The sequence below is a fragment of the Vespa mandarinia genome, chromosome 22 (genome assembly GCF_050613455.1).
Source record: "Vespa mandarinia isolate Hongniang chromosome 22, ASM5061345v1, whole genome shotgun sequence".
NCBI lineage: Eukaryota > Metazoa > Arthropoda > Insecta > Hymenoptera > Vespidae > Vespa > Vespa mandarinia.
Window position 1 is genome coordinate 1,567,501 of NC_140831.1, and position 15,008 is coordinate 1,582,508.

The window sequence follows — 15,008 nt, forward strand, 5'->3', positions numbered from 1 at the left end:
AAAATTCCGACATCTTTTTTTTTTCGGCCAAACCGATAGAAATAATATTAAACATTCGATAAGATTAAAAATGCACGCACATGAGATCTACGATGGTTCGCAGAAAAAAAAAAAAAAGGGATATTACTATTGTTGTTGTCATCGTCCAAAGTTAACAAAAAAAAAAAGAGAAAGAAAAAGAAAAAAGATGGTGCTGGTTACTAACTTATTATCGGATATTACTAATGGGTATCATCAAAAAAAAAAAAATTTCATTCATTTTTACTTCATTCTTTTCTTCTTCTATTTTTTTAGTTAATAATATCTGAAACAAAATTTAATATCCATTTTCTTAAAGGTGAATTAATGATCATAATCATAATCATAATCATAATAATAATAATAATAATAATAATAATAATAATAATAATAATAATAATAATAATAATAATAATAATACGACAGATGCAAACACACGCAAGCGAATCTAACTCATGAAAACGATCATATCGTGTTCTTGCATTTCGTGACGTCCTATTGTCTCTAATTGTCGTTATTGTATTTAAAAAAAAAAAAAAAAAATCCACAATATCTCATTTTATATATATATATATATATATATATATATATCTTTTTTGCTAAAACAATCACCGACTCGAATCGAATTTTAAATCTTACGTTTCATATTACCACGAGATATCTAACTATTGGATCGGCCAATAAGTTGATGTCAGAATTTTTAATGATATAAATTGGGCTAAAAGTCCACCAATTAGGTGATATTAAAAATCAATTGATTTTTATCGATCTTTATATCTCCTGGATTAATTCACTTTGAAATTGTAAAATAATGGATTTCTAGACTCTTAGTATCACATTCTAAAAAGAAGAAAGAAAAATTAGTCCTAAAAAAAAAAAAGGAAGTAATCAATTTTTGGTTCCTAATCACGGAATTAAAAATTCCGAAATTATTTGTTGGACGAGCCGATACAAGCCCAAAGTATTGATTAGCCAGTTGGCGAGTAACGGGACCGATTATATTCTATTCTTCTATTTTTTTTCCTCTCGTTTTTTCCATAAAAAAAAAAAGAAAAAGAAAAAAAAAGAAAAATTGGTTTTCTTTTTTAAATAAAAATCTTCGATATACATACGTAATATCTTAAAGAAAAGATTAAGGATATTACTATATTATTATGTCGTCAATGTGTCATCGTCGCCGTATCCAGTACCGGAACCAGAGTAAATATGTAGTAAATATTTTTAGACATAAGCAACTTCTATAGAACGGCTTACTCTATTTTTTTTTTTTTTTCATCTTTATATATATAAAAAAAAAACGTACGCTTGTTCAATGTATTGTTAGCACCTATGCTTGTGATCGCATGCTAATGATCTTCGTATCTCTTTTTGCACCCTCGTCGCTGCCCCTCTCACGCTTCCTATCTCTTTGCAATCTATCTATTTTAGAGTGGAGCAAAAAAGGAAGATAAAAAATAGAATAAAATATGAAACAAATTTGTATCTATATGTGTAATAAGACTACATTGTCAGTTAGATCGAAAAAAAAAAAAAAGAAAGACGGAAATATCTTAAAGTATAAATATAAAATAAAGTATAAACATAAAAAAGAATAAATAAATAAATATAAATAAAGAATAAAAAAAAGTATAATATCATTATCTTTGTCTGTCAGAGTATGACTTCGTTCGACATTTGTATCGACAATTTTAACCGAAAAAAAAAAAACGTTAGGGTTTTAGAAAAAAAAAAAAAAAAAAACAATCAGAAATTTAATTAAAAATTAATTAATTAAATTAATAAATTTGATCTAATATATTCTTCAAAATTTTTAAGATAATTTTTCTATTCTATCGTTAAAATATATTATATTTATTTATCATTATTTTCTTTTTTCCTTTTTTCGTAATTTTCTTTACATGTTATATTTTAATTTTCATTACGTACATTCCTACAATTTAACTTTATAATTAATCATCTGCGCAGAAAACTGTGCGCACAGAGACAAATTAACTTTTTCCGTCTCATTTCATCGGTTGTCCCTTTTCGTCCTATTTATGGGGGGGGGGGGGAGGGACTGACAATGCAGTCTTATTACGCATACGAAGATATCAATAGATCTTTATGGTATATTTGCACATTTTCTCTCTTTTTTTTTTTCTTTTTTCTTTTTTCTTGCACGTTAGTTATCACCGGCAATATAACACAACTAACAAGTAATAAAGTAATTAGATCGATCTCTAAGATCGATCGTTTCAATTTCGAGAGTTTATTATTCGAACAAACGATTGGCACGAGTTACGTACATATTATGCACGTATTTTGTATATTAGAAATATGTTTCTCTACACATGCATGTTATATATGTGTTAAAAATATCTCTATATACTGCTCTCTTTTTTTTCTTTAATCTCACATATATATGTATGTATCTATGTATACATGTAATAATGTATGGTGTATTGGCATAGTAAAATCACAGTACGAGGTCGATCAAAAAAAAAAAAAAATATATATATATATATACACACACACACGACACATGCAATAAAACATATTACTTGCTCGAGCACGTCGTACGTGAGTATCTCAGTGTGTGCATAAATAAAAGGTGCATGGCCAAAAAAAAGAAAAAAAAATTTTTTTTTAATAATAAAAAAAAAAAAAAATAAGCGGTTGACGGTCACGTTGTTTGGAACTTGGACTAATATTATCAGAAAAGGATTTATATTCCCTTCTAACCAATCACAAGCCACTCTCTTGGTCACGTGCTCTCAATTTCACTTTCCTTATTGGTTGAGTGATCCCATAATATTTCTTTTCTTTTCCTTTGAATTTTCACATATCTCAGATGAATAATTTTTCATCTATCTTTGTTTTCTTCTTTTTCTATTTCTATTTCCTTTGTTTTGTTTTGATTTGTTTGGTTTTTATTTTTTTAATGCACTATATATATACATATGTATATCACACTTGGTAGTACACATATCGCATTTCTTTATTGCACGTTATTCTTAATAATAATCTTTCTTTATTTTTCTTATGTATGTAAAATCTTTATTATTTTTTGCACGATCATTATGTTTCAATTGCGTATGGTGAAAGGAAGATTTAAAAAAAAAAAGAAAAAAAAAAAAATTGAAAAAGGAAGTAAAAAAAGTAGTTTTTTGTTTGAACGGGATAAGTCACAATGCAGCATGTTTCTTTCTTCTTTTCTTACTTTCTTTCTTTTTGTTTCTTCAGCATTTATTATTTCTTTTATTGTCTCTTTCTTTTTTATTATCTTCTAATGAGTTCTTTTTTTCCGCCATTACTTTTTTCATTTTCGACAAGTTCGAGTTTTCTTTTTCGTTTTCTTTTTGGATTAAAACAAAAAAAAAACAAAAAAAAAAAAAACAAAAAAAGAAAAGAAAATATAAGAAACAACGCCATTTTGCTTCGATCGAATAAAGAATCGGAATACAAATTATCGAAGGAAAATGGTATCGCGTAAAAATTTTTTTTCTAGAAATTCCTATTTGTTTCGCAGTTGATGTTATAATAATTTAAAATATGATATTGAAATTACTAAACTGTACTTGATAAGATCTAAACTTATGACGCATTATATCTCAACAACTGTAACATCATAAAATGATATTAACCTAACTTTGAATTTGAAATATCGAATTTCGTAGATGTATCACAGTTGAACTTAATTCACAAGTACAAAAAAAATAAAGACGAATAACTATGATACTCGTGAAAGAAATGCGATGTAAGTTTACACAAGAAAACAAAAGAAAAAGATCTATCTTAATGGTACGGTGAAAGAAATTTCTACGATCATGATAACGCGAATTAGACGAAATTATTATTTTTTGCACGTTTTAATTTTGTTCCCTTTTGTCGTTTTTTATCGCAATCGAAATAATGAATAATCATTATTTACTCACCAAAGAAAAGAAATTCGTTCGTTGGCTCCTCTTCTAACAAAAAAAAATGATCTTCAAACGTGCATACCAATTTATCCGTGAAAAATTTTCTAATGTCACAAATGGAAAGAAAAAAAAATCACAACGTATTTTTATTCACTACGCGACAACGATAAAACTCGTTCACACACTTGTCACATTGAAAAGTGAAAAGGAAAAGGGGAAAAGAAAAAAAGAACTAGGTTAGTCGAAATAACGGATAAAAGAAATAATTAATCCCGGAAAAAATCGTATTTCCAGAGGACAACAACTTTCGTCTCGGATCAAACGGATTCGAGAAAAAGTGAGAGAGCTGCGGGGCTGGGTCCGTAACGGCCCGTTCGGTCGAGTTTACACGTGCCAAAACGATCGCAAACCAAAAACAAACAAATAAACAAAATAAACAAAACAAAAAAAAAGTTCCAAACAACGACGATGCGAGAAAAAGATTGCGAGAACTGTTGTCCGCACACGTTTTGAAAAGACGTTGTTTCGCGCGCGATAACCAGGTGCGAGAGAAAAAGAGAGAGAGAGAGAGGAAAAAACAAAAAACAATCAAGCAAGCAAGCAAACGACAAGAGCGACCTCTTGCTAAGCGTGGCTCGGCCAATCATCGATCGAATTCACTCTCCACCCCCGCCATTATCAACCTGCTCATCCAATCACCTTAACCGATAACCCTAAAATTGAACCAATCGTAATCCCTCATTCCATCACGTATAAAAAAATTTAACGTTATGCCGCGCGCATTACGATTTTTTTCGTTGCAAATCCCAACAGGAGGATTAGACGAGCAATTCGCAACGTCATCTAATCAAGATCGCATGGATTCTGGATCTCGTGGCATTTTCAACGACGAGGCATGGTCCATTATCATTAGTATCTTAACGATGATCATAGCGAGGTTCATCATCACAACATAAATCAAATGTTGTACAACGAAGGAATGTTTCAAGGTCGAAGGAAGAAGAAAAAAGGAAATACAATATGTATTGTATTACGATAAGGATTCTCCGGTTAATCCATTCGACGGAGTATCATCGTGTGTATAATATGTGTGTTTGAAGAATTTCTCATGAGTCCAAACACGTCGAAGAAAATATGTGGAAAGTAGAAGAGGAAAGAAGAAGAAGAAAAGAAAGAAGAAGAAAAAGAAGAGGAAGAGAAGAAGAAGAAAGACTAGAAGAATAAGAAGGCCATTCGTGTTCTCGATATTTAAAATGATTGTGTCGTCCCTGGTTTCATGGCTCGAAACGAACGTTCCCGCGCTTTTTTATTTCTTTTTTTTTCTTTTCTTTTTTTTTTTTTTGAGATAGATGTTTCTACCATATTCTCTCTCATCGTCAACCTACGATTGGCTATCGTTAGTGGTTAGAATACGGTGACTCCGCTGTGCGTCAAAGCTTCTTCTCTATCGGACGGTATCCGCGAAATAGAGAGAAAGAAAAAGAAAAAGAAAGAGTGAGAGAGAGAGAGAGAGAGAGAGAGGAAGAGGGAGTGAGAGAGAGAGGGAGAGAGAAAAGTTGGGCGCAAGCTGCCAATGAAGTGACGTCTTGAATAGAAATTTTTTTTCTCTCTCTCTCTCTTTCTCTCTCTCTCTCTAGATAATTAGTTCACAAGAGTCGTACAGACGGTATGTATGTATATGTAATAAGTAGTCGTACGAATTTGATCACAAATAAAGAAAAATAAATAAATAAATAAATAAATAAATAAATAAATGAATAAATAAATAAATAAATAAAAAATCCGAACGATAGAAAATTAACGGTTGAGCGATCGTTGTTGCACGCGTTTATCCGCGTTTGAACGATTCGTATGAGATTCTCAATATAATTGGATTAAATCGAATGCAAAACGAAAAAGGAAAAAAAAAAGTAAAAGAAACAGAAAGTAATATAACAATAATTTTTGAATTTTTCCCGCGTGTTCGAACGAAGATTTAAGTAAAAATGTAAGAATATAAAATGTAATAATGTTACATCGATTATCAATTGTCACGATACTTTTGACGTGGCGGCATAGGGTGGAACAATTTAATAAATTAAAATTGACGTTTAATTTGCGCGCTTATTATGAATTTGAAAAAATAAATCTCTAGACTATCGCTCAGCCATCGTGTGCATTCGGATATTTTGGAATGTAAGCCTATGTTTAAAAATAAGTTTTAAAGTAATGTTCATTCATCATCTCGATCGATTGACGTATTAATCGAATTATAAGGATTTAAAAAAAAAAAAAAAAAAAAAAGAAAGAAAGAAAGAAAGAAAAAATCCAATGTTAAAACTTTACATAGGAAATGTGATGCGATGTATTATTTTTAGATTTAAGCGTTAGAAAAATGACCTTTCAATTTTATTAAGTATAACGTCTTTATATTCATACTTTTACGAGTTATTTTATCCAAAGTATACTTTAATGTTTTGTCTTTTTTCTTTTTATTTTTTTTTTTCCTCTAAATGAATATCAAATAACATAATCGTTTCAATTGAGATTGAAAGTTGGACCGTTTTATGAAGAAACTAAGCTAATTTAATATAAAAATGTTATATATAATAGATTCGAAAGGAATTCTCGTATTGATATGAATATTATTAAATTACGCAATCCAATGTTTTGGCTGGACCCTTCACACTGCCTATTTATTGATTTTGTATATTTCTGGGGTAAAGACTTTAAAATATCATAGGCACTATTCATTTGGGTCTAGAACATTGTTAGCATTTCGCACAAATTTCAAAATGTATTTCTTATTTAAAAAAAAAAAGAAAAAAAAGAAAAGAAAAGAAAAGAAAGATGAAAAAAGAATGCAACAAAACATTGCAATGGGGCAACTATTAAAGAAATGCTAAGATTGTTTCATAACCGACAATATGATATTGTCCAGATATTTGTTATATAGAAAGTTATGATGTTACATGAGTGTTATAGAATTTTAAATTATATACAAATTACATGTTAATTGTTTGAAAATATGAAAAAATGGCATAATGTAATTTAAAGAGAGAAAAAAAAGGCAGTATGCAGTGTAGATGATAAGTTTACAAAAAAAGAAAAAAAAAAAAAAGAAAAAAAAAAAAAAAAAAAGAAGAAATAAGAAAGAAAAGAAAAAAAAAGAACACAATAATTACTTCATATTTACGAAATGAATTTATTCACAAACAAATATTCATACAAAAAAAACATCTGCTATAGTACTCATGTCACAACTATTAATTTACAATTATGTTAAAAAAATTGTTATTTTGCAAGTGCCTTAAAAAATATTTTTGTAATGTATACATTTGATATCTACAAAAAGAAATCATATTTTTGTAACGCATACATCTCATACCTATATCTTCTTCGATGCATTAAAAAATGCAGCTTTATTTTTTCATGTAAATTGAACTATTACAAAGAATTTCATTTTTAAAATATAAAGTTTTTTATTTTTTCTCTTTTTTTTTCTAATTTTTTTTTTCTATTTTTTATTCTAAAACATTTATTTCCTTATAATAAATGCTTCCATATCGTCAATACATTTACATTAATTTCATCTGAAAAATATTTCATTATAATAAAAGTATATACAAGAACCAAATACGTTTTATGGTTTTTTGAAAATATTAGGGTGCATCGATCAAATATCAATTTTTATATAGTTAAAAACTTTGTAGTATTATTTTAAATTAACACTGAATGAAACAATTATGATGACAGACTATATTTGACCATATGTATTATATAAAATATTTATATATTATTCAAATCGATAATTTTTTTCAACCAATATGCATTTTTTCTTATTACTCAATAAGTCTCAAAGTAGTTTGATTGTGTAAGTGTTTTACCAGTACTTAAGTATTAAGAATTGCTTAATGTGTATCAGAATACACTATGAATGGCCCTGTACTATGATCAGTATTTTTTAAATAATCTATTTGCTAATTAGTTTTAGAAATTAATTTTTTCATATTATAATAACAACATATTATTATCCCCTATTATGTTTTGATACATAAAAATTTATTGTAAACATAGTACAAGGCCGTTTTTGTGTTGATTATAATGTTGGGGTATTAATGATTCACTTTGAAACTTGCCACATAGCTGTGTTTCACTCCAACTAACAAAACCTCCATTGTAATATAATTTCCACTATCATAAAGTAAACATTATAATAAAATACATGTATATTTTACCTAGCATAATGATTCCACTTATTATATAATATATTTTTTAATTTCGTTAATTATAAAGTACATAATTATTTTCGTTCAATTTTAATTAGATGTTTATCTAAAACTGGTTTATACGTCAGAATTTTCCCATAACTCTTTAATAATTTTTTCCAAAAGCATAATATATCTTTCATTCTTAATTTATGCCATATAAAATCTCTTCCGCGATTTGCAATTTTTCCCGATAAAATATCATTGTCAATTGCAAATTGTATGAGTTCTCTAAAAAACAAATGTAAACGTTAATTAAATTACAATATATATATATATATATATATATATATATATATATATATATATAATAATATATAATATAATTTCAGGATAATATAAGTAATAGTATTTAAGTACTTATTTTATATTAAGAAATTATTTTTAATCTGCTCAAAATATGTTATGAGATTACCATATCTTACTTTAAATCAGTTTGACTGGCATCCTTAGGTACAGGAATAAAATGAATCCATGGTTTCATAGCATCATAATAAAATTCTGTCCATTCATCGCCAACATGGAAAACTAAGGATCGACACAGGAACAAATGTTTATATCGAAATGAAGCTGCAACTCCTCTATAGTTAAATAAATACTTATATGCACAATGAGATTCTAATGGAACTTCAGAAGCTGGTGGTGCATGTAATGTATCCTAAAAATTAAAAATTCATATATAAAGATAGAACTTAAATGTAAATTATCAAAGGAAAAAAAAAGGAAAAAGTAAAAGTAACTCACTTCATCTGATTTCCATGCTTGATTCTTTGTATACTGTGCGTCAACTAAGTTTGGATTTTTACGGCTCAATAATATTAAATTATCGCGTTCAGAGCTAGTTCTAGAGCCACGAAAAAATACTTTCTCTTTTTTCTTATTCCATGGTATATTATCGCTAGCTTTATTTAATAATTCACGGTGTTGATCCCACCGTCCAAGACCACGAGGATATAAAGATATAGCAGGTCCTCCTTCCCAAAATGCCCATGCTGGATACATAATATCATAATATTGTGGTGTCTATAAATATTGTGTAATGTGCTGAATTTGGACACCAATTAAGATGATATCGAATTGAATGAGTTTTTTTTTTCTTTTCTTTCTTTTTCTTTTCTTTTCTTTTCTTTTCTTTTTTTTTCTTTTTTTATTTCTTTTCTTTTAAACGACGTTTTTTTCTTTTTTTTTTTTTTTTTTTTAGATAAAAATAAAATTTGGAAAATATGTTCCAAGCTTATATTAATTTGTATATATATTACCTTGCTGAAAGAAAATACAGGTAGAGGTTTTCCAAAATGCTTATTTGATTGAGGATAATCTCTAGTATTAACAACTAAATCCATGTCAGTTAAGTTATGAATTATTTTCAAAAGAAAATGTTCTATACCAGCGCATCTTGATGGAAACATACAATCTTTCTCTCTGTAAAGCTTTCCTCCTATTATTTGATAAAATGTACCTCTAAAAACAAAAAAAAAGAAAATACAAAAATATTGTGTATCAGTTAAAGAAATTAATAAATAGCAAAATAGTAATGTGTCTGTCAATTTTCAATAGAGTATACATACCTGGTCTTTGCTATATCAATCAATTCTTTACTTATACCATTTTTCTTAAATGGCTTTAAATCTCTAATTATCATATCCTTAAAACATTCACATCTTGTAGCATTGCATTCGATGTAATTCCTTTCAGCATTATGAATAGCTTCAATATATTTTTCATATTTTTCAATTGAAGCTATAAAAAAAAAATTATATATATATACATATATTATAATACAAATCCAATAATCATTATTTTCCTATAGTATGCATTAAAGAATATATATATATATATTTTTTTTATCTTTAACACAAAGAACACAACATATAAATAAAATAAAATAAAATAAATACCTTTCGTATATTTATAACCTTCATCTCTTCCCTCACAATTTTCTGCGTCATTAACTTTGCAGTATCGTTCGACACAGTGTCCTTTTAAAAAAATTATTAATAAAACAATAAAACTTAAGCACTTCATTCATACGCCGTAGTTTCAATTTTTATATATACCAAATAAAAAAGTAACTTCCAATTGTTTATATACTATGTAAACCTTTGTAAAACTTTCTTATTAAATATCAGCACTAATTGAACAATATTATATATACACAATAGAATTAACCAATCATTTTTAATACAATGTATTTATTTTTTGATTATTTGTTACTCAAAAAATGATCATAAAATTGATTGGTTATAATCGTTAATATCTAACATCGTTTAAATTTTCTAAGCTCAACGGTTGCCTAATACTTCTGTTTGCTTCTCCACATAGATTCTATACTCATACTTAGAAAAAAAAGGGGGAAAAAAAAGAAAGAAAAAAAAAAAAAAAAGAAAAAAGAGAGAAAAAGAAATCAGAACTACACCTTCTTATACAGAGTTATTCTACGATTTAATAAATAAGTATTATTAAGAAAAGAAATATGAGAAAAAAATAGAATAACCGCCTGTTGAAATATACAAGTCAATTAAATTATGTCAATATTATTATCTTTATTAAAAAAAAAAAAAAAAAAAAAAAAAAATAAAAAAAAAAAAAAAACAAAAAAAAAAATAAAAAAAAAAAGAGATAAAAATAAAAATGATATTTACAACAAGAATTGTTTATAATACTTACATCATACTTGGCTATCTTTAAAACCTCAAGAAGACATCTGGTGAAAGTTTCATCATACTCTTTCAATTGATTATCTTGGTAAACTGGTTCGAATCTTTAAATATTGTTTCGTTATCAACGATTTACATAGTAGAGATAAAATCGTAAGTGATAATACTTTATTTTAAATGTCATTCTGTAATAAGAAAGTTTATAACATTTTCTAAATTATTATATTGTTAACTTATTACAATTTGCATTAATATTGACTAATATTTATCTTATAATTGCAGCTAACCTATAAAAATTTACTTTGAAAATGGCTGCCAACAATTTGAAAAAAGTAACGCATTGTATTTTTGATATGGACGGGTTATTGTTAGGTATAGTATCTATCTATCCATTTATTATTACATATATAACTATAGAAATATTAGATAGTTAAATTTTTAATTCCATTTTATTTTTAATAATTCAATTGTATTAAAGAGAATTTTTACCATAGACATACTTTATTGTTTTTAAGAAAAGAAATATATAATAAATCATCCTTAATAAATACAATGTATGTTACAAAATATCTCTTTATTAATGTTTAGATACAGAGGTTTTGTACTCCAAAGTTTTCAATCAAATTTCTCAAAAATATGGTAAAGAATATACTTGGGAACATAAAATAAAGATTATGGGATTTAAGTCTAATGAATCTGCAAATGCCATTGTCGATATGTTAGAATTACCAATTAGTGGATCAGAATTTGAAAATCAGCTTGCAGCTATATATGCTGACGTTTTTTCAAAGTGTAATTTAATGCCAGGTATATATTAATATATTTAAAAAATCACTCATGTTACAAATTTATATTAACATTTAACATAGTTTGTAAAATAATACCTTTATATATTGTAAAGAAATATCATGTATTTATGTAGGTGCAGAGCGTCTTTTAAAGCATCTGAAAAATAATAATATTCCAATCGCACTTGCAACAAGTTCTGCTAAAACAACTAGTGACATAAAAACGCAAAGATGGGAGCACATTTTTGATATGTTTCATCATAAAGTTTATGGTGGTACAGATCCAGAGGTGAAAAAAGGAAAACCACATCCTGATATATTTTTAATAGCTGCTCAACGGTTTCCTGATAAGCCTGAACCTTCAAAGGTCTTTAAGTTTATAACTTTGTTTAATATAATATTAAAGTTATATTAAAAAATATAACTTGATATGATATTGCAGTGCCTAGTATTTGAAGATTCTCCAAATGGAGTAGAAGCTGGTATTGCTGCAGGAATGCAAGTTGTAATGGTGCCGGATCCTTTGTTGGATAAAAAATATCTTGAAAATGCAACAATCGTATTGAAAAGCCTTGATGATTTTCGTCCAGAACTATTTGGTTTACCACCGTATTAATTAAACAAAAACAATTTCAGTAGCCATAAATTTTTCTAAACATAATTCTAAATCGATTTAAACGAACAAGGGCTTATTAGAAAGGTAAAAATTTATTACAGAAAACTAATTTCTAAGAATTTCGATAAATGATTAAGTTCTCATTTAAATGTACAAGTATTTCTTTTTTTTTAACAAATGTAATACTTTTTTTAAAATTGGACAATTATCTCGTGTGTCAACGTTTTATATTTTGAATGAATCCTTATTCATAAAGATCGATTTATAATTGTCCTTAGGAGAATTAGGTAATTATACCGTAAATTATTGCAATGTGCTGCATAGATTTATCATGTGGTTATGCTTGTGTCACACTTTGTGTTACACTATGCCACTTCAAAAAATAAGCATATCTAATATTCGGTAAATGGTTTAATTAATATTTATTGTTATTTCAAAAAAGTTAATAAACTATAGATTTTGAATAAAATTAAAAAAGATTTAGATATATATATATATATATAATTAATTAATTAATTTATAAACAATGATTTTAGACAATGTATATTTTTATATGCCTTTTGTTTTTTGCATTGTTACTTTATTATTATCTGAAAGATAACAGTCATGATACTTATGCCAAAGTTATGCAATGTTTCAAATGAAGATTCGAAGATGACAGGCACTTTATATAAATTATTACTGATTTATTATTACAGATATTATTTTATGTTTATATTATATTGTGTTCAAAAGGATTCTTTTATTACTAAAAAAAAAGTATTATGTTTTCTAGTTTATATAAATGTTATTTGATAAAAAAAAAAAAAAAGCCATATATTGTTTATCCATTTAGTTACTGTACTGTGTAATGAAAAAATATTGTTTCATAGGTTTTTACTTGTTACAAAAAAGTATTGTTGCATTACATATCCATATATATATAAGTAATTCTATCTATAAATTACCTGTCCTTACCATTATAAGATATGTATTAATTTCAAGTCAGATAATTTGTTAAATGTTAAATGTTAAATGTCTAATGTCTGATGTCAGCTAAGCTTTTTAATTCACGATAAAAATGAAAAGAGCACAGTATATGTACACAAGCATACACGTCCATACGATAAATCAAGAGAAGGGATAAATGTTCTTCTTCGGAAGGGATAAATGTTCGTCCTTCTAACGCGCTTCTAGTACATTTTTTTCCACGTTCGTCACTGATTTATACATAATTCGAGCGAGGGAGGTGATGAACAGCCTTTTGAAACATAGTCTAATATAATTGTAAAAAGTAGAATATATATATATATATTCTATATATATAAAATCTGCAGGCAGATTTTCTATAGGATCAATTTAAACAATTAGACAAATTTTTTTTCCCCTCCAAAATCTACTAAAAATGATATATTAAAAAAAAATATATATATATATTTTCTTAATTAGTTCAAATAAAAGTTATAACAATTATGATAACATAAAGAAAAAAAAGGAAAAACGAATAATTAAAATCATATCCTGCCATATATTTAGAGACTTTTTTAGTTGATTAAGTTCATTATATGTAAATTCTTTATCTATATGTTATGTATAGATTTTTCAAATATCATATACATACGCATGATAGATTTTATATTTTGTAATTTTTACATTATCATTATTGATTATATACATGTTTAGTGTATATATTATTAAATTCCTGTTAAAATTGTTCCTATAAATTAAAAATAATTATTTTGAATTTTTGCTTTTTTAATTTATATATAACTATTTTATTTGATAACTAAGCAATTATGATACATATCTATATTACAAGGTAGAGTACATTCATGGTTTTGAGGATACAAGTTGTTTGAGCCTTTCAAGAATTTCTTCAGATTTTAAGCCATTCAAAGATATATTTCGTTCTACGCCATATTCTGAAATATTGTAATATATATAAAAGATTATTATAACAAAAATATAACATATTATCTGTCAAGAATTTCTTGAATTTTCATTATATTTTATTATTAAAATACAATATCAAATATTTATTTTTCAATATTATTTTAATTATAATCTTAACAATATTGCAAGATTTATGTAATACTAATATGATAAAATTAATATTATAAAATATAACTTACCATAACGTGCATATAGTTTTGGTTCAATTAAAGAACATTCCCGAATTAAAATTGGAATTTTTGGATTACTTTTTTTAATAGTGACATACTTCTGTTTTATGAAGTCTCTGGAAACAAATTTAAAAACAATTAGGTTAGAGTTGTAATCAAATAATTGTATCACTACTAAATCTTCTTAATTTTAATATTTCTTTCTTTTATTACGTGGAACATTTATTTACCTAACTCCTTCGCTTGACTTTGACGTCTGACATAAAAGAATTCGCAATTCCTTTAAATGCGATCCAAATTTAATCGCGGCCATCTTTGAATTGCTCTCTTCAGTTACTACTTATGTCATACGATTATTATATTACCAAAAAAATAATAGTTCAATATACTTTTCTAAATTTAAATTTATATTTCCTAAAATTATCTACCTAATTATATAAGGTTATTAGTTTGAATAATATATAAAAAATTGTGAATAGATTAAAACCCGCGAAAAAAATCATAGATTCAAAATTTAAAAAACATAATATTAATCATAATTTGAATATTATGTATGTATAATGGAATAGAAATGTTAATATTTATGAATTAGTATGTAAAATAGGTTTATTCTGTTAATTCTGTATGTAGTGACACTGTATGACATATTCTTGAAGACTATAATGACATTACAAATTACCT

The 15,008-nt window shown here is 26.3% G+C and overlaps 4 protein-coding genes across 8 annotated transcripts in view; 2 read left to right on the forward strand and 2 right to left on the reverse strand.

Moving 5' to 3' along the window:
- Positions 1-7,516, forward strand: part of LOC118442731 (matrix metalloproteinase-14-like) — a 41,366-nt gene extending 33,850 nt beyond the window's left edge. For 2 of the 4 annotated variants that reach the window (XM_035868710.2, XM_035868707.2), the window contains exon 10: positions 4,731-7,516. In XM_035868710.2, the coding sequence (XP_035724603.1) occupies positions 4,731-4,873 (143 nt within the window). In that variant the 3' untranslated portion in view covers positions 4,874-7,516. Of the gene's footprint in view, positions 1-4,211 lie in introns of all 4 variants that reach the window. The other 2 variants (XM_035868708.2, XM_035868711.2) reach the window with 1 other exon arrangement.
- A 129-nt stretch (positions 7,517-7,645) lies between these two features.
- LOC118442733 (O-glucosyltransferase rumi homolog) lies at positions 7,646-10,996 on the reverse strand. Of its 2 annotated transcripts, XM_035868716.2 has the most exons (7): positions 10,832-10,996; positions 10,063-10,143; positions 9,733-9,904; positions 9,424-9,625; positions 8,909-9,187; positions 8,590-8,822; positions 7,646-8,395 (listed from the first exon to the last, which is right to left on the reverse strand). In XM_035868716.2, exons 3-7 carry the CDS (start codon positions 9,804-9,806, stop codon positions 8,200-8,202), a joined length of 984 nt encoding a protein of 327 aa, XP_035724609.1. In that variant the 5' UTR covers positions 9,807-9,904; positions 10,063-10,143; positions 10,832-10,996; the 3' UTR covers positions 7,646-8,199. The 2 variants fall into 2 exon arrangements, with proteins under 2 accessions (XP_035724609.1, XP_035724608.1); XM_035868715.2 differs by lacking the exon at positions 10,832-10,996 and having other exon boundaries at positions 10,063-10,525.
- Positions 10,816-12,396, forward strand: LOC118442734 (pseudouridine-5'-phosphatase). The gene is made up of 5 exons (XM_035868718.2): positions 10,816-10,974; positions 11,104-11,193; positions 11,410-11,628; positions 11,744-11,976; positions 12,052-12,396. Exons 2-5 carry the CDS (start codon positions 11,130-11,132, stop codon positions 12,223-12,225), a joined length of 690 nt encoding a protein of 229 aa, XP_035724611.1. The 5' UTR covers positions 10,816-10,974; positions 11,104-11,129; the 3' UTR covers positions 12,226-12,396.
- A 1,570-nt stretch (positions 12,397-13,966) lies between these two features.
- ND-B8 (NADH dehydrogenase (ubiquinone) B8 subunit) lies at positions 13,967-14,663 on the reverse strand. Its single transcript, XM_035868720.2, has 3 exons — positions 14,558-14,663; positions 14,337-14,443; positions 13,967-14,126 (listed from the first exon to the last, which is right to left on the reverse strand). Exons 1-3 carry the CDS (start codon positions 14,638-14,640, stop codon positions 14,035-14,037), a joined length of 282 nt encoding a protein of 93 aa, XP_035724613.1. The 5' UTR covers positions 14,641-14,663; the 3' UTR covers positions 13,967-14,034.
- Between the last annotated feature and the right edge of the window lie 345 nt (positions 14,664-15,008).